Source organism: Rhineura floridana, chromosome 5, assembly GCF_030035675.1.
Source record: "Rhineura floridana isolate rRhiFlo1 chromosome 5, rRhiFlo1.hap2, whole genome shotgun sequence".
Taxonomy (NCBI): domain Eukaryota; kingdom Metazoa; phylum Chordata; class Lepidosauria; order Squamata; family Rhineuridae; genus Rhineura; species Rhineura floridana.
In genome coordinates, this window is record NC_084484.1 from 63,411,248 (window position 1) to 63,437,447 (window position 26,200).

At 40.8% G+C, this 26,200-nt stretch overlaps 1 protein-coding gene across 6 annotated transcripts in view; it reads right to left on the reverse strand.

The window, feature by feature from the left end:
- Positions 1-23,930, reverse strand: part of HERC2 (HECT and RLD domain containing E3 ubiquitin protein ligase 2) — a 179,306-nt gene extending 155,376 nt beyond the window's left edge. For 5 of the 6 annotated variants that reach the window (XM_061626959.1, XM_061626958.1, XM_061626957.1 and 2 more), the window contains exons 1-6: positions 23,818-23,930; positions 22,296-22,407; positions 9,736-9,850; positions 8,147-8,284; positions 867-1,086; positions 409-509 (exon numbers count right to left, since the gene is read on the reverse strand). In XM_061626959.1, coding sequence (XP_061482943.1) covers positions 409-509; positions 867-1,086; positions 8,147-8,284; positions 9,736-9,850; positions 22,296-22,367 — 646 coding nt within the window. In that variant the 5' untranslated portion in view covers positions 22,368-22,407; positions 23,818-23,930. The remainder of the gene's footprint in view (positions 1-408; positions 510-866; positions 1,087-8,146; positions 8,285-9,735; positions 9,851-22,295; positions 22,408-23,817) is intronic. The other variant, XM_061626960.1, reaches the window with a different exon arrangement.
- Between the last annotated feature and the right edge of the window lie 2,270 nt (positions 23,931-26,200).

The following is a 26,200-nucleotide window of genomic DNA, read 5'->3' on the forward strand; positions in this document are numbered from 1 at the left end:
TCATTTTGCAGCTGGGAGACTTCCAAAACCTAGCAGACTTTACAAAGGTCTATTGAGTGTGCACAATCTCTCATGTAGTTCTTTGGATTCCCCCATCTAAAAATACTATGCAAGAACAAGGCGTTATTGATCATTGTCAGACCTGTATCGGCTAAATGGGAATGAACTGGAATTTCTTAATAGAGTTAAGACAACTCAAACTGTCTTTGACCCTTAAGAATGTTCTAAGTTCTAACACTAAAGTTATAATCCTATACATGCTTAACTGGGAGTAAATCTGACTGAATTCAACGGGATTTACTTCTGAGTAAATATGTGTAAGATAGCTCTGGAAAACACATAAATAAAAATACAATATTACATACATATTACCAGCCTAATCAGGTATACAACAACATCCAACTGTACCTGATCGCCAAGCTCTCCGAAGGAATGCAAATGCAAATGAAAGGGCAGCTCTGGATCCTACACGGGCAAGACCTTCTACACCTTTGCCTGCAGGTCTGGGACTGTAACAAACAGAAAGTTGATTAGAGAATAACGTTAGCCTTTGCTTAAATGAAAAATCTTTATCAAAGTCAAAATGTTAAAATCCAAAAATCAAACCCAACTGCCCCCAAAGAGTAAAACAATACACTAACATCTTTGTTATACAACAATGAAACAATTGCATTATCACTCTGTAATCAGTAAGGTATTAACAGCTATACAACACATAAGTATTCTTAATACATACAAAAATCAGGATTATAAACTGCTAACATCTCCCCACTTTGAGAAACACAGCAGTGAATTTTTTACAGCTGAGTGAAGGAAAAACACCAGACAACAGTACAAGACCGGTGGGGGAAGAGAGATTTATTTACCTTTTCTTGTCCACAGCAGGCAGAGGAATGTTGCTGCTTTTCCACTTAACCTTGACATTCTCTTGAAGAACTGTCCTATTTAATGCAATAAAGTAGCGTTCTAATATAGCAAGCCTCTGTTTTAGCCTAAGAGCAGAGAGTGTGGTGGTGGCAGTTTTCTTGGCTAGAGCTTGCTGCTCCTTCACAAGTACATAAAGGCACTCTTTTAGCTCATTCACATCTAGAACAAACAACAAGACATTACTCAGCTAAAACACTCTGCATATTGCATACAACTGTCCAAAAACCTGAACCGATCTTGACGCAACCTAATGTTTTATGGCAAGGAATAAAAACATATAGCCGCCATCTTTGGGACAGTAACATTTTCATATTTAATGTACAATGCAGTGTGATTTAAAATGAAGTTTTTGGAAAGGCACGTATATTATTACATTTATTTCATTTACATCCTACATTTCTTCCATCAAGGTACAGCACAGGGAGCTCTGAAGCACTGTCTCATCCAGGCACTGATCATACCAAAACCTACTTAGCTACACCATGTGCCTTCATCAAATAGAAACATACCGGAGTTACTACTCTCTCTCTTCAGATGTGCATAATCTTTTCCTTTCCATTTCTTTTTTTAAAAAATAAGTAGGATGTTTCAACAGGACTTTGCAAATATTTAGGAATTTATGAGTAAATGTTACTTTAAGCTATGTGGCTTAGTTTACATGTACAATTAGTTTGAATCATAGGTACAGAATGCCTGGTTGAGATTTACCCAATTGGTAAACTGCCTTTCATATTAGCTACCATTTTTGTGTAGTTCTTACATTGCATTACAATATGAATTCTATGAATGCAAATTGTAATACTGTACTATAAAATACAATACAAGAAATAAAAGAAACAATACAATTTAATTAAAAATCATATCGCACCTACCACAATTACAACAGGCAGAAAAATCATTAAGTGGGGTGCCAAGGCCATGACCAATTTTCAAGTGGTCCATGGGGTAAAAGGTTTGGGCACCACTGCTCTAGACAAATTAAGAAACCTGTGTTTTAATAGTTCCTACAGACACCAAACACATCAAAGGAATGTTCCCTGTTAGTGGTCAACAATCCACTCGTACATTTCGTAGGCTCTAAATTCCAAAAAGGCCACAAACCAAGAACAAAAACAAATGTCTTGATTATCAGTGTTGATTATCAAGTTCCCTAACTTGTTAGAGTTGTCGATATGCAATGTTCCAACCTAGTGAAGGAGGGGTTGCAAAACACATGACACAGCGGGTCTTCTTGATTTAACTAGAACAATGCTGTTTAATTTTTTCAGCAAGACAAGTCCAAGGAATGGGACTGTGCCACTTATGAGCAAACCACAATACATATGTGCCCCCTCTCCCACCTCAGTGTAACTGAGCCAAGAAGCACTGTAATGCACTATAATGCTGGACGGGTATGGGCAAGACCCTGACTCTCTGCACAGTCAGAAGGACTTGCCATCTCCTGTCTAGGTGTGCCACAAATATCTACTGACTGTGTATCTTGTGGCACCTATGCTGCAAGTTAGCCACCCATAAGAAAATTAGTTGTTTTTAAATTGGTATGGTTAAAACGAAACTGTTCCCCACTTCTAAGTAGTCATGTGGTATGTTAACATTTTTGTTGTCTCTGTCATTGCATGACTGCACTGAATAGGATATATGAGCTACTATTTGAGAAAAAAGGCACAAGAGGGCACATAGAAGCCCAAATTGGCCAACATACCGCTGTCATGATGGCAGAGTGCAATTTTACTACCAGATTTCTATCCTCTCATATCTTTACACTACTGTAAGCTATAACAGCAGAGTTGTCCCTTCAAGTGGTATAGTTTGAACCAAACACAGGTACAAATGGCATTTATACCACCTCCTAAGTGCTGCTCAATGAAGATCAGCTTCAATTCAGCAATGACCCACTGCAAATCTTAAGACTGGGTTTTTATTCACTTTGCTAATGATTTCTTTTTGTAACCACCTCAGCCATCATTAAAGTGCTCTAAAATTATACAGCAGGTTTTTATCATTGGCAGACACTAAAAGACTCTGCCAACAGGCCTGCACATATGAGGACAAGAAACATTACTTGCATTTTATGTACTGATATTATTAACCTTAAGCTTTCTGTTACTTTCAAAGCAACTTTTAAAAGCTGCAGAACAGCACCCAAGATTGCAAACTACACATATTCGTAATTTAAATTTAAAACGAAGAGATGACAAAAAAGAAACCAAATGGGATTCTTCATTTAATATATGAACACCGGTTGAAAACTGAACCTACTAGTATCTAGGAGGCTAAAAAACTGGGCAGGTAGAAGGATCAAGGTTTTTTACAGGCCCTTAATAGAAGTGGTTCTTAAAGAGTCTTCAGCCTCTGGTCCCCAGACACTATTATCTCAAACATTTTATTAGGGAGACATTGGAACTATCAGACCATTCATTTTTTTCTTACTAAATGAAAAATTATTCTTTGTCCTATAGCAAATACTTCCAGGGTGAAACTAGATCTGTAATAATTAAGAACTGTTCTCATTCAATCTTGGGGAGAATTTATGACCAAACTAGTTAACAGGCCATTTTCCTGATTAAGTCACCCTCTAGTTGCTGTCTGGGAAAATACATAGGGGCAAATATCCTACTTACTTCAACAGAGCAAAAAGCAGCAGGGGGTCAATTTATCTCAGGGAAATGGCATTGGTTGGAAGGGACACGTCAAATTTCTCCTCCTCCAGTATCAGGGTCCAGATCCAAGTCCAATCCAAGCTCTTTCTTCTCCTCCCCCCTCCCAGCTTTTTTTAAAATAAATTAAAAAGAGTCAGGAGACCCTGTCTCATCTAATTTGACCCTGGAAACACTTGCTATCTGACAAACATTACGCAGCATCTCACTTAATCCTAAGTAACCCATCCATATTTTTAAGCAACTCTACACCTCACAATATTGGTCTAGAACAGCTGGTGTGTTTAGGTTTCCAGTTCAGCCCACCGGATCCCTAGCACAACTCTCTGCTCCTTATACAGTAACCCTTCATCTATTTCTGCCCTGTCATCACAAGTATAAGCTATTGGTCCACACAACATGGGTTAGATAGCCTGCGTTAATCTCTCTATTTGAACTAACCATTTTACCCTTCCGTAAACATTGCATTTGACAATTTCAAGCCATAAAGTCATTTTTCATGCATTTTACATGCCTCACGGCATGCAATAAACTCCAGATTAAACATTCAAAATATCACACGTCCATAGTAACACATGTAATCCTCCAGTTCACTTAACCTAGGACTAGGGACACATGCAGGCTTGATAACAGTATGAAAGATATTCACCTTCAGTGAAATGTCAGAACAATTCTTCTGAAACTTTAACTAATGAAGGTAGAGATCTACAAAAGTAATGTCTGCAGAATGAAGCTGCTGAAGAAGTCTTGCAGCCTAGAGCCATCATTTTCAAAGCAGAACTGCATGAACAACATAGATCAAGCAGCCTCAACATTATTTTTAAGAAGTGAAGAAAATGAACGGGTCACACTATGGCAACCTAATAATTAATTGCTGACCCCAAGTTCCTGTGTGCTACACATAGGGTTGTCAACCTTGTACATTTCACCCCTTCAAATGTTAACAGCCATCAAAGCAATTCAAATTATTTTCACCAGTTAATTTTTTTAAAACAAAAACATATCAAAGATGCAAAACTAAAAATTACTGAATATGTAACTTTTAGCAAGTATCTTAAGAAGAAGTTCTACATACATAATTTGTTCATTGTCTTGACCATGGATCAAAATAGGATGCCGCTAAACATAATGTGGGAGCATTTCTTTAAATAGTTAATGGCAGCCTGCACAGAACCTGTAGTTTTGTTGTTGTAGTTTGTGGTTGTTTTGGCTCTAGCAACATGGAGGATTGTCTCCCTTGCTACTGCCATGCAGCAATATCTGGCTCTGCTGCCAGGGAAATGAGATTGGCCCTGCAATCTAGCTAAAGAGATACCCATTGCCTAGCAACAGAGCCAAAAAATAACCACTGCATTTGGTTTGGTGGTAGCAAGAGAGTTTGGACTTTTTAAATTGCAATTATGAGAATAGGATAATTTCAATTCAACAACATATATTAGTTTGAATACTTTAATAGGTATTCTTGGTCAAATGGGGATCATTTTAGTCATACCTGCTTCTGAGATCAGATCAGCAACTTTAAATAAAAACTCTGTATCCTATCCTGGGCAGGAAAAGATTCCCTATAAAATAATTTAATTGGAAAAATTATGCTTTTAGTGACCATATATGTATATGTAAGCAGTTTTTAACTGGAACCCAAATTTTAAAAACCATTCACTTGAAACCACTGATTTTAGTAGTATTTACTTCTAAGTGTCCCTTCTAAGTGTAGCCTTAATCCACCAAATATAGACTGTACTAGTAACCTTGGGACCTTCTAGAAAATTTGCTTCAAGGAAGCCTTAAATGATATAATTGCAGCTGCTATAATAATTGCTTACAATGTCTCAACAGAACTACTTTGAGAACTGCAGCACTGTGAGCACTGCATTTTAACGGATTTCCTGGTGCTATTTACTGTGATTAGCAGCAGCAAGAGAAACCAAAATACTATGTAGCTTAAAGACAGCCCACTTCCATCCAGACCATTCAAGTTACAGCACTAGCTACAAAACCTGCATTTTATTTATTAATGGCCTTGTAGGCCCCTTCCAACTCTACTATTCTATGAAAGGAAGGGAGCTCTGGTAACCTGTGGTGGGGAAGAAACTTTGGTGATGGTAGGTGGGGTTGGCGAGTAGGAGCTCCGTGCGTGCGTGCGTGCGTGCGTGCGTGCGTGCGTGCGTGCGTGCGTGCGTGCGTGCGTGCGTGCGTGCGTGCGTGCGTGCGTGCGTGCGTGCGTGCGTGCGTGCGTGCGTGCGTGCGTGCGTGCGTGCGTGCGTGCGTGCGAAGCCTGTTTGATAAAAGATGGGTGCAAAACAGATACCCTTAGAACTCATTAAAACCAAAGAACTATATTGCAGAGAAGTAGAAGATTAGTTTTTCAAGTAGCAACATAAAGGGTTATTTAGGCAGGTAGTTCTCACAGTTTGGCTTAGGTGGTAGTATTAAGCAGGGCTCAAGACTTGTACATTCCAATGGTTCATTGTTCAGGCCATTTTTCAAGAATGTAAAGTGGTGCTCTTTGCAGCAAGGCTTACCAGCTCCTTGATCTCCAATTTGTCTCCTGTGCCCCTTATCAGATAGAATCCTAAGACATCCCACCCTGACAACAAGATCATGCTTCCATGCCTCCAGGAATCTCAACTAGGTCATGACTGACATGTCCCAGAGCTGAGCAACAAGATTTCTGTCTAGTAGTGTAAAGAAGCAGTTTTGTTTTATTCTATCAACTGTCAGTGCTGAGGAAGGGACCAAGGACTGCCTCTGTCCCTTTTGCCATCACTCATCACTACCAACTGCCAGCCAGTCATCAATTTTTTGTTTTGTATTGATTTAGTCATTGCTTTGCACAACTTCAATATTAGCTGCCTTCTGCATACTAATTGAAAGAGTGGAAACAAATTATTAAACAAATGAAGTCTTCCAGGTAGTAGAAGCAGACTACATAAACACTTCTGAAAAGGGCCTGATCAGGAAGAAGGTGCGACAAACCACTTGCTGTGGGTGGCAGACAAGATAAAAGAGAGAAAGAAATCAAAGACATCAAGTGAGACTGACTTGGCTTTGCTAACTGTTCTCCAAAATGGAAATCGTCCCTTCTGAAATGGAAACAAGTAAGACAGAACTGGCCCAACCTTAGTAAACATGGTCAACACAAGTCAGATTCATCATATATATTTATAGGGAACTCCGGCAACACCTTTACGTTTGGAAATGAAGCAGAACCACCAAAAGTAAGTTAGTAATTTCTACATACAGTCTAATTTGGGGGCTCCTTAGGTATCCATAAGTATGTAAATTAAAAGAAAAAAACAGCCTGACAGTAACTCCCAGGCCCATGCAAATTTTTTTTTGGGGGGGGGGGGAGAAAACTGAATTTCAGTGTAGAGGGAGAAAGAAGAACAAGAAATTAGCCTAAACTAGTCCTGATTTACAAGTTACACAAACACACTTGTTTATCCATGTAACCACAGAGGCTTGACTTTTGATCTAGAATTTGCTGAATGCCACAGAGTACATTGCTCTGTGTCTAGCTTTGGGGAATTATCAAAGGCAACTGAGTGCCAATTTGGATTTAAACTGAATAATTATTGATTTATTACCCAAGTGATAGTCTGCAGCTAAAACAACTTTGGGGCATGACACATCAAATGCAAAGTTACAAAATAGCAAGGTGGCAAATAACTCTATGATTATACACAGGCTGCACAAACCCACACTGTCTAGACCAACAGCTTACACTTACATTACTATGACAGAGGTAGATGGAAAAGAGGAGAATTACTGCTGCTGTTTAAAGAACGGGAAGTAGCTCTAGGTATCTGGTGGTGCCGCACCCAAAGCCTAGAAGCATCAGAGAAATGCTTGAATGCAAATGACTCCAATTTGGACCACACAAGGGCAGAAGGATAGCAAGATAGATTTAGAAAACTGAAGAGAAACAGGAAAAAAGTAATAGAACATGTACAGACTATCAATAAAGCAGCTCAGTAACAGTGGATGAGGTGGAATTAGGAGGGATGCACGCCATGAAGCTAAAAACTCCACTTGCCTCACTACACAAAGATGTTTCAGGAGGAAGGAAAGCAAAAAGGACAGTTTTGCCCTTCCCTGCCCTTTAAAACCATCACTCTTCTGCTATATAGCTATAAGATGCTCAGCTTCAGGGCTGGCAACAGCGAAAGACCTCAACGGGTGAAAGAAATAAAAGATACATCCTTTTTTCCTTCCCTAGGAAGCTCCTCTCCTCTAAGGCCTGAACATGATTATAAGACTCCTGTTCCAGGGTGTTAGGGGTGGGCATACAATGGAACATTTTGCTGAAGATCCCACTTATTCCTTCTAATAGCAAACTCGCACGGTTACCTGCCTATCTGCTAAGCAGCAAGATGAAGCAGTGGTTTGTACATATTCAGAAAATTCCCTAATTATGTAGATTTTTTAAAAATGACCCAAGAAGAACTTATTAGCAGAATCTCAAGCCTTTGCTAGAAAGACAACTGACCTTGCTGACAAGTATATTTGGACAGCAACAGAACACTAAACTCGATATTCAAAGCAAACCGGAAAGACCTTACCTGGCTGCTTGCCCCAAATCCAACTCTCAACAATTGATTTGGCTCTATAGGTAGGTAATGGGGCATCCTCTTCATCTTTCCTCTCTTTGTCATTCTGCTCTTCTTTCTTTGATCCAGTCTGACCTTCAGCGCTTTCATCTACAGAATAAAAAAAGAACACAAATGCAACTGAGTAAATCATTTTTTGTAAAGCCATCCCTTTAGCATCAAATAATTTCTCAAACCCCAGTATTGAAAAAGGCCACCTTATGTCCTCAGATTCACTCTAATGTTATAATTACACAGACAAAGAAGGGAAACTTGACTGCCATGGGCGCTATAGCTCATTTCACTAGGTAACACTGTGACATCTTCTACTTAGAAACCTGTAGCCATTGGCCCAGTTCACATGTCACATTAAACCATTCTTTAAAACTAACTTTGGTTTAATAAAAGTGGCATGCTACTGTATACTACTCAAATGTTCCTGCAGTGCTCCTCCCCTGCTCTTGCTGCTGCTGTGTCAGAGACAAAACAAACCAGGGTCTGTCTTGTCATGTTGTCCAAACTCAGGCTCATAGTTAGCTTCCTCCAAACAGGCCAAGAACAAACCTTGGTTACGGGTTGTGGTTTGTTAAAAGGTAAAGGTGTCCCCGCACTTATAGTGCGAGTCGTTTCCGACTCTTAGGGTGACGTCTTGCGACGTTTACTAGGCAGACCGTATATATGGGGTGGGATTGCCAGCTCCTTCCCTGGCCTTTCTTTACCCCCCAGCATATGCCGGGTGCTCATTTTACCGACCACGGATGGATGGAAGGCTGAGTGGACCTCGACCCCTTTTACCAGAGATTCGACTTCCTCCTTCCGTTGGAATCAAACTCCGGTGGTGAGCAGAGCTTTGGCTGCGTTACCGCCGTTGACCACTCTGCGCCATGGAGGGTTTGTTAGGGAGAAAGAAACCACAAGCCCCAGTCTGGCCAACATGACAAGCCAGATTCTAGCTTGTTTCATTTGTGGTACAATAGAAGGAGAGGAGGGGGAGGAGTGCTACAGGACTTTTCGACCAGCGTGCACCAACATGCTTCTAGTTCACATTCAACCAGGCCATTGTTAAGCCACATTCTGAAAGCTAAAGTTTCTACTCAATACAAAAACTGAGTCATGCAACTATTACTTTGACTCCACAATTAATCAGATTTCATATTTTGTACATAACTTACTTGCTTGTATATTTTAGTCAGTACAAGTCGGACAGCAACCATTTGTTGTCTCATTTCTAATATATTAACATACATTGAATTTCAGAAGCCAGCGTGAAGTACTTTTGGAAGTAGTTTTAAACATTCCAGTTTGTAACCAACTTGCATATACCTGCTGAAAATTGCATTTCCTCCCCACTGCTGAAGGCTTCCTCCCACCCACCCATGCCCACTTCCCAGGTTTTAAGAAAAGGAATGGACCAAAACCTGAGGCAGTTTGAGAAGGGGCCCTATTATATGAAGACTGGATCAGCAACCACCAATTGCAATTAAGCCCTCAAGAAAAATTAAGCACATTTGTCTTTACTGAACCATCATTTATATACAGATTCATAATATAATGAAAGCCACCTTTACGTGGAGATGCTTCACCATTTTGGGAGAGTTCTGTTCCAGTGTATACAATTTCACCATCTTTGACCATCTCATTCCACAGGCCACAGAGTCCATCTCGTGTAAAAGCAAGCTTTTAAGGCAAGAGAGGGAAAAAGTTGTGACAGCATATAAACATGATTTTTTTTTTACTCCAGTTCTCAAAGTACCTTCTGAATGTTGCAGATAAGTAATCTGAAATGTTAGACTGCACAACTCATCCTATGCATCCAGGAACATCTTGGGCTTATGTTTCTTGAATGCACTCTCCCCATCAACCATGTTCCAGAACAGGCCACTTTTGAAACTGAGACTTTCAGAAGCAGGTTTGATATGATATGTAGGTCTGTGTTCAAAGAAGAGTGTCACAAATCTTACTGGGCATGTCTTAGAGACATCAAAAGTAGTTTTTTGGAATGCAGCCTCAGGGACCTTAATAAAAAGTATTGTAGTGATGCAGTGTAGCTACACTACTTTGAAACTAAGGGTGTTATCCAATTGATGTCCCTCTGCTGACAAAAGACATCCATCAGCAAAATGAGGAGGGAGGCAATTTTTGGTAATTCTGTCTCCTCTGCTGCCCCGTCCCCCCTCCAAGTCTGCTCCAGAAGGTTGGAGGACCCTGCAGAGTTAATTTTTGAGGAGCTGCAGGGAGAAATTGCTTCCTTCCTCCACACTTTCTATCAGCAGAGCAACACCAATTAGATACAAACCTCAATCCCCAACCATCATTATGAACAATACCTAGCATTATTAACAATACTCAGCATCCTTAACACTCAAACTAGTGTTACCCATCTATTACTGAATTCAAATAATTTGAAACTTTAAAATCAGAAATATAGTTATGACAGCTCTTTGGAAAATTAAGTTGTTAAAAATATAAAAGATTCCAAAGTGAATGTTTTCACAACATGTATTTCTACAGTGAACAATTCTTTAAAATTAGGAAGTTAAGATCCAGACAAAAGTAATTGCTCTTAGATCCCCCTTCAAATCAATAGGATTTAGTCATGACTAACTTAAGATTCCATTGAAATCAGTGGGATCTAAGTGCAACTAACATTATTTGTTAAATTTGTATCATCCCTTTCCACCAAACAGCGCTCAAGGTGGCTAACAATAATACAAACAATAAAATACAGTAAAACAGCAAGAAAATAATAAATAAGAGACATAAAAACAGCTGTTTAAAACTTAGTCTGGCTGTAATTCAAATGGCTATATTCACCTATAGAAATTTAAAGTTTATGTAATTCCACACCTCTCTTTGAAACAGCATCACAAAAATTCAAGCACATTAATGCTTCGCTCAGCAAAATGACTATATAAATGGCTTCTATCGAGTACATCCAATCTAGATATATATATTGGCAAGGCGCAACATGAATGCCCATTAGGGCCACTGCATTAGAGATGTAAAATATCTAAAAATGTTGAAGTTTTTTCCCACTGTTTTCAGAAAAAACAAACATTTGGGGGGAAACTGAAACATATGCAATATTTATTTTTTAGCACCCTTTGCAGATTGAAACTCATTTTGTTGTTTAAGAACATAAAATGTATTATGTATTACTACGTTTGCCCATAAAATTATCATGTTTGATATATTAAAGTACAGTTTATTCAAACAATAGAAAACTGAAATCACTTTTTAAATTTTTTGTTGCAAAAGCTGCTGAACTGTAAGGAATCCAGCATCTCCTTGGTTTTGCCAGTTTATGGGGAACAGGCAAAAAGAATAAAAACAGAAGAAACCATCAACATTATAGTTATTTACTTATTTAGTTATTAAATTTCTATCCTGCTCTTCCTCTCAAAGGAGCCCAAGGTGGCAAACACACAAGCAATAAAACATCTAAAAACATCTTTTAAAAAGTAAAATAAAGAAAATTGTAATTCATTATGAAAATTAATATGTCTCTTCCAGTCTTCAACAGCGTCAAGCAGACAAACTACACATTTCCATAGAAAGAGTTGAGAAAAAGAATGGGTGGGGGAACTAAGGCTCAATGAATACCACATGAAATTACAACACTTCGTTCATTTTCTCTATCAGTTTCTACTTCTTTGCATTGCTCTGTAATTTCTTCCACTCCCAGTCCTTTGAGTCCTGGTCAAGAGACCAGAAGCAAATCCACCAATTATGCCATCAAGAGGAAGCCCATAGGCAAAGGCACTGAATCTTTCTCTTGAGTCAATGGCAGTGCCTCCTAGAGGCAGAAATATATCTTGCTCTGGATTTTGAGATTTGTACACCTCAGGACTTTTTGTCCTCAATCACAGCACTTGTAATGATGTGATACTGTACATGGTCTTACTTAAAAGTCTTCCTGGTACTTCGTTTTTTAAAATTGTTTTGGGGGAGTAAATATACAAACACCTTGTCTTAAATATTTTATTCATCATTCTAAAAGAAAATATTTCATAATCCTTTTTTCATTTTTTTCAATTTTTCAGAAAAAAATGTTTTGGGGAAAAACAGGTCTTTTTTCCAGGCCCTCACATCTCTACAGCACATACGACAAATTTGTTACCCAGATTTCATCTATGTGCAGCAAATCTCATGTATTGTGCACATATATGGTAGGAAACTAATGAATGACTTCCACTGACTGATTTCCAGAGCAACTACAGTAGCAAAACGGGCACATGTATCATGAGAACAAACATGAGGTACACAGAACTCCTGACACCAGGGCTATGGAGTCGGTACGCCAAACCTTCAACTCTGACTCCAACTCCTCTATTTTTCTACTGTCCGACTCCGACTCCACCCAACTCCACCCAAAATTGCTTCCAACTCCACAGCCCTGGAAAGCACTGTAAATGTCTTTTTAAATTGGAAGCTCTCGTAGAAGCATTTTTATCACTGCCTGAATATGTGCTGATCTTGGCATCACAGCATTCGTCTTCATCTGGGTCCTATGTCATACACTGACACACAAAGTTTTCCATTTTGAATTATGGTGAAATGCTCAAATACAGTTGATTTCATGGGAAGCTTCTTTGACATTTTGAATTTATATTTTTAAAAAACTGTGAATCAAAATTTATTTTGAAGCCGTAGTCGGAACATTTCTACCAACTCCAACTCCACCCAAAATTACTTCCGACTCCGACTCCACAGCCCTGCCTGACACACAAGAAAAATTCCATGTAGGAAATTTATATTGGCCCTAGCAGTTTCCACTCTTACAAATAAATCCGAAAAAATTATCAGCCCACCTTCTCTGTCATTTGTGGTATTCTGATGACCTGAAAGAGAAACAAAACTCTTCCCATTTATCAAAGTTGCCTTGCATGGTCACTTTCTTGCTCAGTGGAGGTTACCAGCCCAGTTGATATTTAAATACCTTCTCTCAGTCTCAAAGAACATTAAAGCTTTCTACAACGAGAATAAGCGTATCAAGCATCACCATTCTAACATTTTTAGAGCCTGATCTTACAATACAACACTAATCCAACTAAAGAGGTTTCAAGTAATTGGGCCTACTTAAGAGGTTGTTTCCTTTTTTAATAAAAAGTTTAGAATCTCAAATTATTAAGTCTCAAAACAAGGTTACAGGAAAATTTAGTTTAATTTAGAATTGAGCTGTCATCCTATGCCACAGGATTAATCCATGTTCCACTAACCTCAGCAACACAAAGAATTTAAAAATAAATGTGTTATGACAGATGTAGCAGTAGCTAAGCCTGCTTTCACAAGCAGCAAATGAGGTGTTAAACCTGTGTCTCAACTGCACCACTTCAGTCTGCAGGTGGGGGCTCACATAATTGAAAGGTCCTCCCCGCTTCCCAAAAAAGGTACAAAGTGGATGGGGAGGGGAAATACACATACACTCTCTCTCACACCCACACACAAGCACATTCATACCAGAGAGAGAGACAGAGAGACACGAGTGAAGTATTTCCGAATGAACCATTCATTTTTGCTCCCTCACTGAGAAAGGGGAGTCCTTCATATTCTCTCAATGTGCTGAGAAAGGGGACTGCTTCAGGGCCAAATCATATACCCCTCAGGTTGAAGCAAATGTCAGCTAAACAATTGTCCCCACCACCACTACCAACCAAGCACTCAACTGCTGCAGAAGCCTCATGCTATTATGGGGGTTGTTTTGTGTCTATGGTATAATGTATTATATTACTGGGTTTTTTACCTTCAGGTAACCAGTGACTAACAAGTCTAACAAACAACACTACTCCATTGACTTGTATGCAGACTTGTTGCATTTTTAAGTGTTCAGAAACTTTTCAAAATTACATATGAAGTAAGACCCAAGGTGGAGCATTGACTCCTGTTTTTGATGGTAACTTGTTTTTTCAGAAGTCTGAGCCACAAACTCAGGTCACTCACACACACACACACACACACACACACACACACACACACACACACACACACACACACACACACACACACACACACACACACACACACACACACACACACACACACACACACACACACACACACACACACACACACACCACACACACACACACACACACACACACACACACACACACACACACACACACACACACACACACACACACACACACACACACACACACACACACACACACACACACACACACACACACACACACACACACACACACACACAGAGAGAGAGAGAGAGAGAGAGAGAGAGAGAGAGAGAGAGAGAGAGAGAGAGAGAGAGAGAAGAGAGAGAGAGAGAGAGAGAGAGAGAGAGAGAGAGAGAGAGAGAGAGAGAGATAGAGAGGAGAGAGAGAGAGACGATGAGGATGAGAGAGAGAGAGAGAGAGAGAGAGAGAGGATACACTGCAATATTTTGTTATGGAGCCCTGCTTATTCACCTTATTTCTTAGTGGCATTAGCATGGCTTTGGGTTTATACTTCTTAGTGGTTCTCAGAAGTATGAGCCATGTTTCTTCTTGTGCAGGAAACAGTGCAGTTGGTAAAATAGAAATGCACTCATAAAATTTGAGATAAGTGAACTGTTCACACTCCATTCAAATGAAACCTTTTTAGCTATGACTCTTGCCATATTAGCCTTTAAATTATCTTTATCAATTTTAAACACCATTCTGAGCTTCTACCTACTGATCTGGTTGTCTAAAATGCATCTCTGTCAGGTAATTACATTAGCCAGCGACAGAGTTCACTCCCCTGTGTAATGTAACAGGTATACTGGCATCTCTATCTTATTCAGGGACATATACAAGTGTTACAGCTTCAGCTACATTAAATATGATGCAACTACCACTACTTTTTTTAAGCGTCAGCAGACTGGTAATTAACCAGTTGCCTGGTCAACCATGGTGAGTAAAATGATCTGGTCACCTGGAAGCAAGTTCTGCTTGCTACCAGGAATATAGCCAGATGTGTCGCATTCTCCAATTTAACCAAGGATGCTACTGGTGCTTTAAAACTAAAAAACAAAATAAACGACCAGAACGCCATAGGCTGTGCGATGGAGCTAAGCATGGAACTCTAAGATGGGGAAATCCTATAGGATGGTAGCCTTAAAGAGCAATCCAACTCAGGGGAAGCCAGCATAAGTGGTGCCTATGCAAGAGAAGCTGGCGTAAAGTTCTGCCACATCCAACTGCTGTTCAGGAGCTTCTGGGTTGGCTCAACACTGGCTCAGCCAGGAGTTGCACAGAGGTACCAGAAAGTAAAAGCCTGCTCTCCCAAATACACCTAATGGAGACTAGGCCCTCTCCATTGACTTCTATTGTATTTATTTTTTTTAGACAGACCTTTTTCCTGGTATAACTTTTTGCCTGAATTGGAACCTGCAGGAGTGCTCCAAACATGAGCTGGATGTGGCCTAAGTCCCCTCACCTTGTCCCTCACCTTTTTCAGGACTTACCCAACTTACGCCAGCTTCACCTAGGCATTGTCTCAGCTGAGTCCCAGCTGAAGGACTTAACGCTGGCGTAACTGGCTGAGCCAGGACCCAGCAGCTTCCGCTGGAGATCTGCTGCATCCAACTCCCCTCAGTTCAGCAGAAATGCAAGTTGGATTGTGTCCTTAGTCTCCATTGTACTTGGAAACCAATTTCTGGACTCCATCACAACTTTAGAGTTATAGAGCTTCTGGCTCCTTCCATTCTTTTGGCACTATGTGTAAAAACTCAGGGGAGAAGACGGCATGGAAAGATCTGGAGAAGCACTCAAGCAAGTTGAGCAGAGAGGCAACCGCCTCCTGAAGAATTTACAAACTTCAGCATGGCCTCCATCTTTACAATGATATATGGAATGGCTTATATACCTAATAAATGTGTCATCTGCAAGATGCCTCTTCATTAGACTAAAGATTCCAGAATGGTAACATAATCCTATGGATATTTACTCTGAAGTGAGTCCCGCTGTTTCAGTTTTCCTCCCAAGTATGTGTGCGTAAGACTGAAGTCTGAATCAAGTGCCAGCTATTAACTTTAAACATATTAGATGCTTTTAGCACTACACACATCCCAAGTTGTGAGGCTTTCATGGACTTCTTCTGTTCAGGGAATCTTCTGTTTAGTTTTTTAAGTAAAGCTTATTCAATGGGGTTTTCAAAATCCCATTCCACAGGCTTAAAATATACTTGCCACCTTCCCCTAGTAAAGAATTTCTGGCCAATTTCAGCTTTTAGTTTGGTCCCTGTTGTTAGGCCTTATAATTATAGACTTAAGAATTACAAGGACACTGTCCCCCCCCTTCATTCTTAAAGAAATTGATTAGGTATTTTGCAGTGATGAGCAAGTCGCTAGCCACTTCCAAGGACCAATGCCTCGCACATGCCCCACTGAATGCAGAAAATAAGTTGAAGACCAGGAGAATAAGGCTGTAATCTTAACCCAATTTACCAAGGAGTAAGCCCCTCTGAATAGGACTTACTTCTGAGCAGACATGGTTCAGACTCCACTGTAAAGCATTAATTCTCTTATCATTTGTATGTTTACCCAAATATAAATATTTTACAAAGACAGAGCCTGGTGAAATAAAGACCTAGAAAAAAAAATTGAAAATTCTCAAGGAAAAAAGGGAGTGGTTTTTCCCCAAATTTTTTTTGGTTTTTTTTGCAGGCTTTTATAACTCTAGCTATAAGGAAGACACTCAAATGCTTGTCGTTTAAGACCTACCAAGAAAGAAACTCTCATCACATGGTAAGCCTGTCTGTACATCAGCAGTAGCAAGAGTGGTACCCTTTTTTTGTTGTCAAAAGTAACGAACCAGAGTAAACACTCTTTTACTGGGGGAACACAGGAAACTTTCTTATAATAGGTCAAACTGTTTCTCCTCCTAACCCAGTATTGCCTACTCCACTGGCAGTGGCTCTACTTCTCTTACTACCAGAGACCCCATCATTCTTTTTACCTGCCAGGGACTGAACCAGGGCTTTCTGGATGCAATGCATATACTTTGCCACTGACCTACAGTCCCTCTTAGATTCCTTAGATTAGACCTGGAGTCTAATTGAAAATACAGCACTGTGAAGGTACAGAATATACAGTCCTGAAGAATTTGAAAATTCCTTACACTAACAGAAACAGCTCAGGCTTGAGCACTCAGTGCCACTGATGTTAACCAAAGGCAATATCATGCAAGAAATTATATAAGCTCATCTCATGTCAAATATGTCCAAAACAATATTTTATTTATTTTTATTTATTATTTCAATTTATATACCGCCCTTAGCAGAATAGCTCTCAGGGCGGTGAACAAACAAGGTAAAATACAATATATCATGGTAAAAAATCACAAAAACATGTACAAACAAACAACAGAAAGCACAACAAAAACAAATACAACACAAATTAAGAAGGATACATATTAAAAAATAGAAAGATTAAGAAAATTAAAAGATTAAAATGCCTGGGAGCATAAAAAGGTCTTTACCTGGCGCCGGAAAAATAGAAGTGTAGGCACCAGGCGTACCTCTTCGGGGAGGCTGTTCCACAACTCAGGGGCCACCACAGAAAAGGCCCTAGATCTAGTAACCACCCTCCGGGCTTCCCGATGAGTTGGTACCCGGAGGAGGGCCTTAGATTCTGAACGAAGTGAACGGGTAGGTTCATAGCGAGAGAGGCGTTCCACAAGGTATTGAGGTCCCACGCTGTGTAAGGCTTTATAGGTCAAAACCAGCACCTTGAATCTCGCCCGGAAGCAAATAGGGAGCCAGTGCAGACGCGCCAGAATAGGTGTTATATGCGAAGACCGACTGGTCCTCGTCAATAGTCTGGCAGCCGCGTTCTGCACCAGCTGAAGCTTCCGAACTGTCTTCAAGGGCAGCCCTACATAGAGCGCATTACAGTAATCCAATCTTGAAGTTACCAGAGCATGAACAACGGAGGCGAGGTCGTCCCTGTCCAGATAGGGGCGTAGTTGGGCTACCAGACGAAGTTGGTAAAATGCATTCCGTGCCACCGAGGCCACTTGGGCCTCGAGAGACAAGGAAGAATCGAAAAGAACCCCCAAACTACGTACCTGTTCTTTCAGGGGGAGTGTAACCCCATCCAGAACAGGGTGAACATCCACCATCTGAACAGGGAAGGCGTTCACCAGCAGTGTCTCGGTCTTGTCTGGATTGAGTCTCAGTTTATTAGCTCTCATCCAGTCCATTATCGCGGCCAGGCAGTGGTTTAGTACATTAACAGCCTCACCTGAAGAAGATGAAAAGGAGAAATAGAGCTGCATGTCATCAGCATATTGATGGCAACGCACTCCAAAACTCCTGATGACCGCACCCAGCGGCTGCATGTTGATGTTGAAAAGCATGGGGGACAAGACCGACCCCTGAGGGACTCCACAATGGAGAGTCCATGGTGTCGAGTGATGTTCCCCAAGCACTACCTTCTGGTGACGGTCCGCGAAGTAGGAGCGGAACCACTGCCAAGCAGTGCCCCCAACACCCAACTCCGCGAGTCTCCCCAGAAGGATACCATGGTCGATGGTATCAAACGCCGCTGAGAGATCAAGGAGAATCAACAGAGTCACACTCCCCCTGTCTCTCTCCCGACAAAGGTCATCATACAGGGCGACCAAGGCTGTTTCGGTGCCAAAACTGGGCCTAAAACCGGATTGAAACGGATCTAGATAATCGGTTTCATCCAAGAGCGCCTGGAGCTGGCCGGCAACCACCCGTTCCAAAACCTTGCCCAAAAAAGGGACATTCGCCACCGGTCTATAGTTGTTCAAGTTATCTGGGTCCAAGGCGGGTTTCTTTAAAAGAGGTCTCACTACTGCCTCCTTGAGGCTACCAGGGACTACGCCCTCCCTCAAGGAGGCATTAACCACTTCCTTGGCCCAACCGGTGGTCCCAGCCCTGCTAGCTTTCACTAGCCAAGATGGGCAAGGATCCAGAACAGACGTGGTTGCCCGAACCATTCCAAGCACCTTGTCCACTTCCTCAAGCTGCACCAACTGAAACTCATCCAATAATGAAGGACAAGACCGTGCTCCGGACACTTCAATGGATTCATCTGTCGCAACCATCATGTGTAAAAGCTTTCACCAAATGTTAATCAAAATTAAATATCTCTACAAGTCATGTCTTTCTGGTCTTTACGTATTTCTAACTGGATGCCTGATTATGTTTATTTATCATGTAACAGTAAAAATGCACCACTTCCAGTGTTTATTTCCACTCTGGTATCATCTAGTGACAATGAAATCTTTCTAATTCATCAATTACTATTTGCCAGTAGTATACGTTTTGCCTCCCACACTATTATTAGTAGTAGCATTATTATTGTATTTACATAATGTATTTATTTAACTTCATTTATGAATCACTTTCTATGAAGCACCTCAAAGTGATTACACAACATAATAAAAACAAATATAAATCAACTGCATATATAAAAACAATTTCAAATCCAGTACAGATACCAACTGGGATAAATGTTGGTACTACTCCATGGTACAACAGTCTGTGAAAACAAAAAATTGTCACAATTCACTCAATAAAGATTTTAAACAAACAATTATTAAAAATTGAATATTGACTTACAGCAATGAGTAAGATTTTGACTACAATAGGATAAGACAGAATACTTTGCCTTGAGGCCAAAGTATCAAAAGCTCAACAAATCAGGGAAACCTCAACCAAAATCCAAGAAAAACCCCTAGGTATGATTTGAAGGAATTTGTTTCAATGTCCAAGCTTGCTTTTAATCTGAACTAATCCTTCTGTTGCCAACATGCAACTTTAGCAAACAGGCAGAAGATGTGATAAATGGGTAGCTCATTTCACTTGTTATAATCAGCACAAACAATTAGCCAAACGATTTTGCTTCCATTTTTACTAAACTCTCACATCACAAAATTCACTCACTGTGAGAACTCTGTCTCACAATGGGTCTGGATAGGACAAGTTATATGATGTACAAAGTAGCATCAGGATATAATGAAGGAAGCAGAAGAATAGTAAGAAAAAGAGAAGCCTGAGGACATTAAGTAGAAAACATCAGCATGACAGTGAGAATTTTTTTTAAAAAAATTACACAAAGGAAAACATTCATTTTATACAAAACACTATAGGTGGCATAGAGCATGCATTTCAGATTTAAGAGGGTATTTTTTTAGAATGGCGCCTATCAGAAAACAAGCATATTGCCATTAAACAATGTATCCGCTTTACAAGTTTACATTTGCCAGTCTTCAGTCCCTTGCTGCGACTGCACCCCTACCAGAAGAGTTTTTTAAAAAAAGTTATCCAGCCAGCTAAAATTATATATGTTAATAATATTTGATTAACTTTCTTGATTTTTGTAGTGTACCTTTAATTTTATTTTATTTTATTTATTTTATTTGAGGGTTGTTATTTTTTAAAAGAAGTTCTTCACTCAGTAAACACAATGCTAGAACTTATATACTATTCCGAGCATTCTCTCAGTATTATAAACAGTATGCAATCTGTGCTGTGATCATCACCATACATTTCTGCGCAAATACACTTAGAATGCACTTCTGGAGTACACTCAAGTTAAATTAATTCCAAATTCACACACAGTCTTTTCCTTCATAAACAGCAAATGAGATGACAAACAGGCCCTATTGAAATATATAATGTATTATCTCAAGGAAAAAGGATTTGCCTCATCTCACCTGGGAAGCATTTTAGCTCACGTAAACCATCAGGACACTACAAAACACAAAAATATGGAAGGCACCAAAGAATTCTCTTTCATTCTCAGTAGGGCCATGGAACCAAAAAGCAATAAGGACTGTTTGACAATTTATCAATCTTTACTACTTTGGAATATGTCTGTTGCTGAAGGTGTCCCAGTCTCTACCCAGTAAGACAAAAATGCAAAGAACAAGGAAGCATAATTGCAAAAGTGAGTTTGATTCCCCAGCGCACCAAGAAAAAGCAGAAAAGGATCTGCCCAATCTTCAGTCTCAGTGCCTTGCTATTACACATGGGGAAGGGCCAAAAGAAGGTCAAAGCATGTCCATCAGCAGAAAGGAAATTCAGTGTCTCCCTCTGGTCCTCCATCTGAAAAATATGCTACTGCTAAATGTAATGATAGCAATTAGTGAACTATATTGGCTCTTACTCAGCAACCACTAACGGTTGAAGATTAAAACAAGCTGGGATGGGACTTCCCCTTCCTCTCCCCACTTCATATGCCACAAAATCTGCTCTAGGTGGTCCTACTGGAACAGATTTTGAGGGTGCACATAGGACTGCAGGGGAGAGATGCGGAGGGTGAAGTTCACTTGTGCAAACAGAAGGCTGCTGTGCGAGTGGAACAGCTGCATTGGATACAACCCTACAACTGTTAAATGGGTAAATATAATGAAACAATTCAAAAATAAAAAAGGATATATATTAAGCAAGAGTACTCGTGTTGCATGAATCCATGCATTTCTAACATGACAGCCTGTGTAGATTCCTAACCAAATTTTTGCTTTTTTAAAGAAATATCAACTAAAACCTAAAAGGCTCTCTAGTGAAGAAATATTTCTGCTTTGGTGACTCACACAAATTCATGGTCCACTAAGACTATCCAGTTCTGATGCTGATTACCCATAAGACTACTATTTAGTTAGTCTCTTGCTACTGTTAATAACTATGTCAGATTTTCTTAGCCTCAATCTAGATGAGCATACAACTGCTATATATAAGACTGCAATCCAATACATATCTATTCAAAAGTAAGCTCTATTAGGTTCAATGGGACTTACTCCCATGTAAGTGTGTACTGGATTGCAGCCTAAATCAAGTTAGCAATAGACCAGAACTATTTATAGTAATCTTACTAGATATATCTTCTGTCTACTTAGGAAAAAACTAGCTGTTGAAGACACATAACATAAATATTAAATGTAACTCAATCCAGCTTTAATAAAATTGTGAATACACCTGATGGCACAAAAGTATGCTTTCACCTCTGTTGCACAATTGTCAGGTGGGTATGTTTACAATTTGCTTGTTAATTTCTATCTCCTAGCTATGTTTTTTGATTAGCAGAATAGATTGTACTATATTTAAAAACAGGATATCATACTACACAGACAACAGCCTATTATCATACATGCTAAAGAGTTCTTACCTGTAAGTCTGTCTTCAGCCATTTGGAATCAAACCGGGTCTGAGCAGCCAAACAAAAAGATTCAGAAGACATCTTCCCTGTTCCAGTCAGACTTTCCAGCTGGCTGGGCAACCTGTCATAATATATGTGTCCGTGTGTGTGTTACTGAAGGCAATGCAAGAACCTGCACATAACCGTCTTTGTCATAAACACAGTCCCCAGATGGTTTCCATCTTCCCTTAACAACTATTTACATGAAAAGGAATCTCACTACAGTAGGCTGGATCTGAGAAATACAGAAGGTTCACAGGCAGGAAAGCAAGAGCACTAGTACTCTGTTTACAAGAGTGCTGAAGTGGAAAACATCCCCCTCCATTGCACCACAGTATACTCTCAGAAACCTGTGCTGCTGCTCTCTTTGAGACTTGTAATTGGTGCATGAAATAAATAATTGATCTGATCTATGATTATACAAGCCAACAAACTGAAACCGTTCACCACTCCACACCCATAAAAAAGCATGTGAGACAGTAGTAGAGGAAGCTAGACAGCGCACATGATGAGAAGAAAGAACTCTTCATGTGTCTCCCCCATATGCTGTTAACTATACTGATCAACTTCCATGACAAACCGGGCCTACTGTTTCAGTACTTATGCACACACTTTCTATGAGCCAGCAACTAAAATAAAAACGTAGGATTTGTGGGGAGGGGGAACGATTTGCAATCTTGGATATCAACTTACAAGGCTACGATGTAGCAGTTCACTGCTTTCCTGTTTTGAGACCGTATGTGAAAACAAACGAATAAAAACAACACCGACGGGGGTAGGGGGGTAGGAATCACTATGCATCCGAGTTCTCTCTCTTCTCTAAGAGGGAACCAAGCAGATCCTTCCCAAACATGTACATACACACGCTCATACCAAGCCCTTTGTACCCCTAAACGCAAAGCCTTCGCCCCTTTCAAAAGGAGACGGAAAATCTCCCCCCATCCCCCTTCCGCACAAGCCCCCACTAGAAACGCCAAACATGCAAACCTGCCCAAACTCAAAGGCCTAACCCTTCGAAAAGAAAAGCCACATTCAGGTGTCGCCCACCCATTTCTTAGATAGATACGGACTATATATGACAGCAGAAATTAAAGGGGATCGGAGACAGAGCTTCCTGCTTGGAACAAGGATCTGTGCATGTGCGCGTTATATCTATATGCCCAGAAAACAGACCCCTTTTCCCAGCAGGGAGCTCGGCCCCAGCCTCTCCTGTATTCTTCCCGTCACCCAAGGACGCCCCCTGCCTCCAAATAGAGATAGTAACTGACCAAGGACGCCCCCTGCCTCCAAATAGAGATAGTAACTGACCGGCCTCCCAACCTCTATGAATACATGGAGAGGCCCAAGTAACCCTCCCCTCCTCCTTTTCGGGCTCCGGAGAGAGGGTGCGGAAAGTCTACGGGGCCTCCAGACACCCACCCCTCTTTCTCCTCGACACTGGGATCTGACAGAAGCGCTTGCTGCTCCCGCAGCTTCATCGCCCCGCACTCACCAAGCCAGCCTCCCTCGGCCCGCAGGTTCCGCGCGGAAGCGGCGGGGGCGCCTCCGCGATCCTGTTAGGCTCCCGCACCACTCCAGCTACTACCCCCGCCTCGGCTCTCCCCCTCCCCACATCCCTAACCAAACCGGATAGAGGAGAAATCCGTACTTCTTCTTCCGCCCAATCAGATCACAACAGTCCGATCCATCCTCACCAATCAGCGGCACGGAGGCGGGATATTTCAGGTCCTTCTGGGAAACCATAGAGAGGAATTGATGAGAAGGGCTCTGGTTTCTATAGAAGCTGCTTTTGCAGCGGCGGGGGACGAGTGTGTACAAGAGCGAAGGAGGCTGGCTGAAAAAGCTTGTCGAATATAGGTTTTGATGGCGCGCGCTCTCTCTAGTACTACCTCCTGTTTCGCTAATCTTACATTGGAATAGTACTATCGTGTGAATGAGGGTTTCTTCTCCACCCTCTCCTTCTAGAACTCGTTATTGTTAGAAAAACTGGGAGGCTTGGACCCTAACTGTACAGAGACTACGCGGGCTTGTCCTTTTTGTAGATTTGATTATGTGCCAATGGAGGTGCATATTTCAGCAACGAAAATGAAAAATCTATGCATGCTAAGCGTAGACCGAATAGCTTGTATAATTCTGAGCAAACAGCCAAAAAAAAAGTTCTTATATAAACGCTTTAGAAATAGTCTCAAAGATAATAGCGACACTCAAAGGTAAATTGTTTCATCATTGAAGCCCTAATTTCTCCATTGTTTTGTAACTAACATTTAGCTATCCCATGTAACTTAAGCTACAGTAAGAGCAAAACTGTCGAGCTAAACTACTGACCCAATTTTTTTCATAATCTTGCACACACACACTCAGCAAATCTTTGTACTGGTGTGCTTCCCTCTTTGGCCCAAAGTCCATTCCATCAGATACTGTCTTCACTTGGACAAATAACCCCATCACTGGATTCTTTAGTTTACAGTTGTTTATTAGGGCCAGGATATTGCATCAGATGCTTTTCCCACACTGTATACACTCCAGCAGTTCCCTAGTGCTGGCTGAGGCCTCACACCTCATCCTGTGGCCTACCAGCCCCTTCTCCCTACTGGACCTTTGGACAACTCCACCCGGGACCTCTCCACACCACTCCTTCCACATCTTAAAAGGAACAGCTGTGACTCTCCCTAGCTGTTCCTTATCTGTCCAGGCCCCACTGCAGGAAGAAGAAATGTCTTGTCTGGCTACAACTTGTTTCCCCACCAGGATGCTTTCCTGATCAGAGCCCTGATCCTGCCTCCACATAGAGGGTCCCAGGCAGTCATTCTCTCTCTCTCTCTCTCTCTCTCTCTCTCTCTCTCTCTCTCTCTAGGTGTGTTCTAGCCATTTTCAGTACTATAACTGCAACTTTCATTCAGCCACAGCTCCCTCTTCTCACTGCTGCAGACTTTGAGCATAAGCAAGCCACATCTCCTCACCCAGTCCTTCAGACACATATTTAACAAATGAAATACTATTAGCAACTTAGAATAAACCCTGCATCATCTTCAATGTGACTCTTAAGCCCTTTCATCTTCCACTTTAGTTGCCCCAGTTCCCAAATCCGTACTCTTTGTTGCCACAGCAGACTTCCCTAGCTAGCCACTTTAGTTTCCTCCCTTCCTACCCCCATCAGGATGAATAAGAGACATCACTTTCCAAGAATCTTTGAAGCTAAAAGATTATCTGAAAATGAAATTCTCCAGTGTAAGATTGGATCTGGTCAGCACAGAACTGGCCCACCCTCCACGGACCACTTTTGACAGGTGAATGGGGCTGTCCCCTTGTTAATTACATGATGTCATCATATGATGTCTAGTGATTCAATTTCAAGTGAACTCTGAATTTTCCTATTTTCCTTTGCAGCTGTGGCTTTAATTCCAGATGCAGTTGCAAAGATTCCAGATGCAGTTACAAAGATTCCAGCACTTGGAAGTTTCAATCAGGAGCCCCTAAGTGGAACCAATCCCAGTGGGGCTTGTATTTGGCACTGTATTTGAAAGATGCTAAACGCAAGACCCATTTGCAAAGGAACACTCAGGACAACATTCTAAAGCCCCAAAGTGTTTCTTTGCAGCCATGGATTTATCTATTCCATAACTGATGTCATAAGAAAAAATGTCCTTACAAGCTAAATTAGGACCCCTGGCAGACTTATTTCAGCCTATTGACCAGAGATTCCCCATGTCTGCTGCCGTGATACAAATATTTTGAATATTATTCCTGTCCACATATAATCTACTTAAATGTAGAGGTGAAGTACCAAAGTAGGTCAAAATATCTTTTATGAGATCATGTTTGATTATTTGGATAATTAAACAATTCAGTTGGTGCAATAAAATATTTTATCTGTT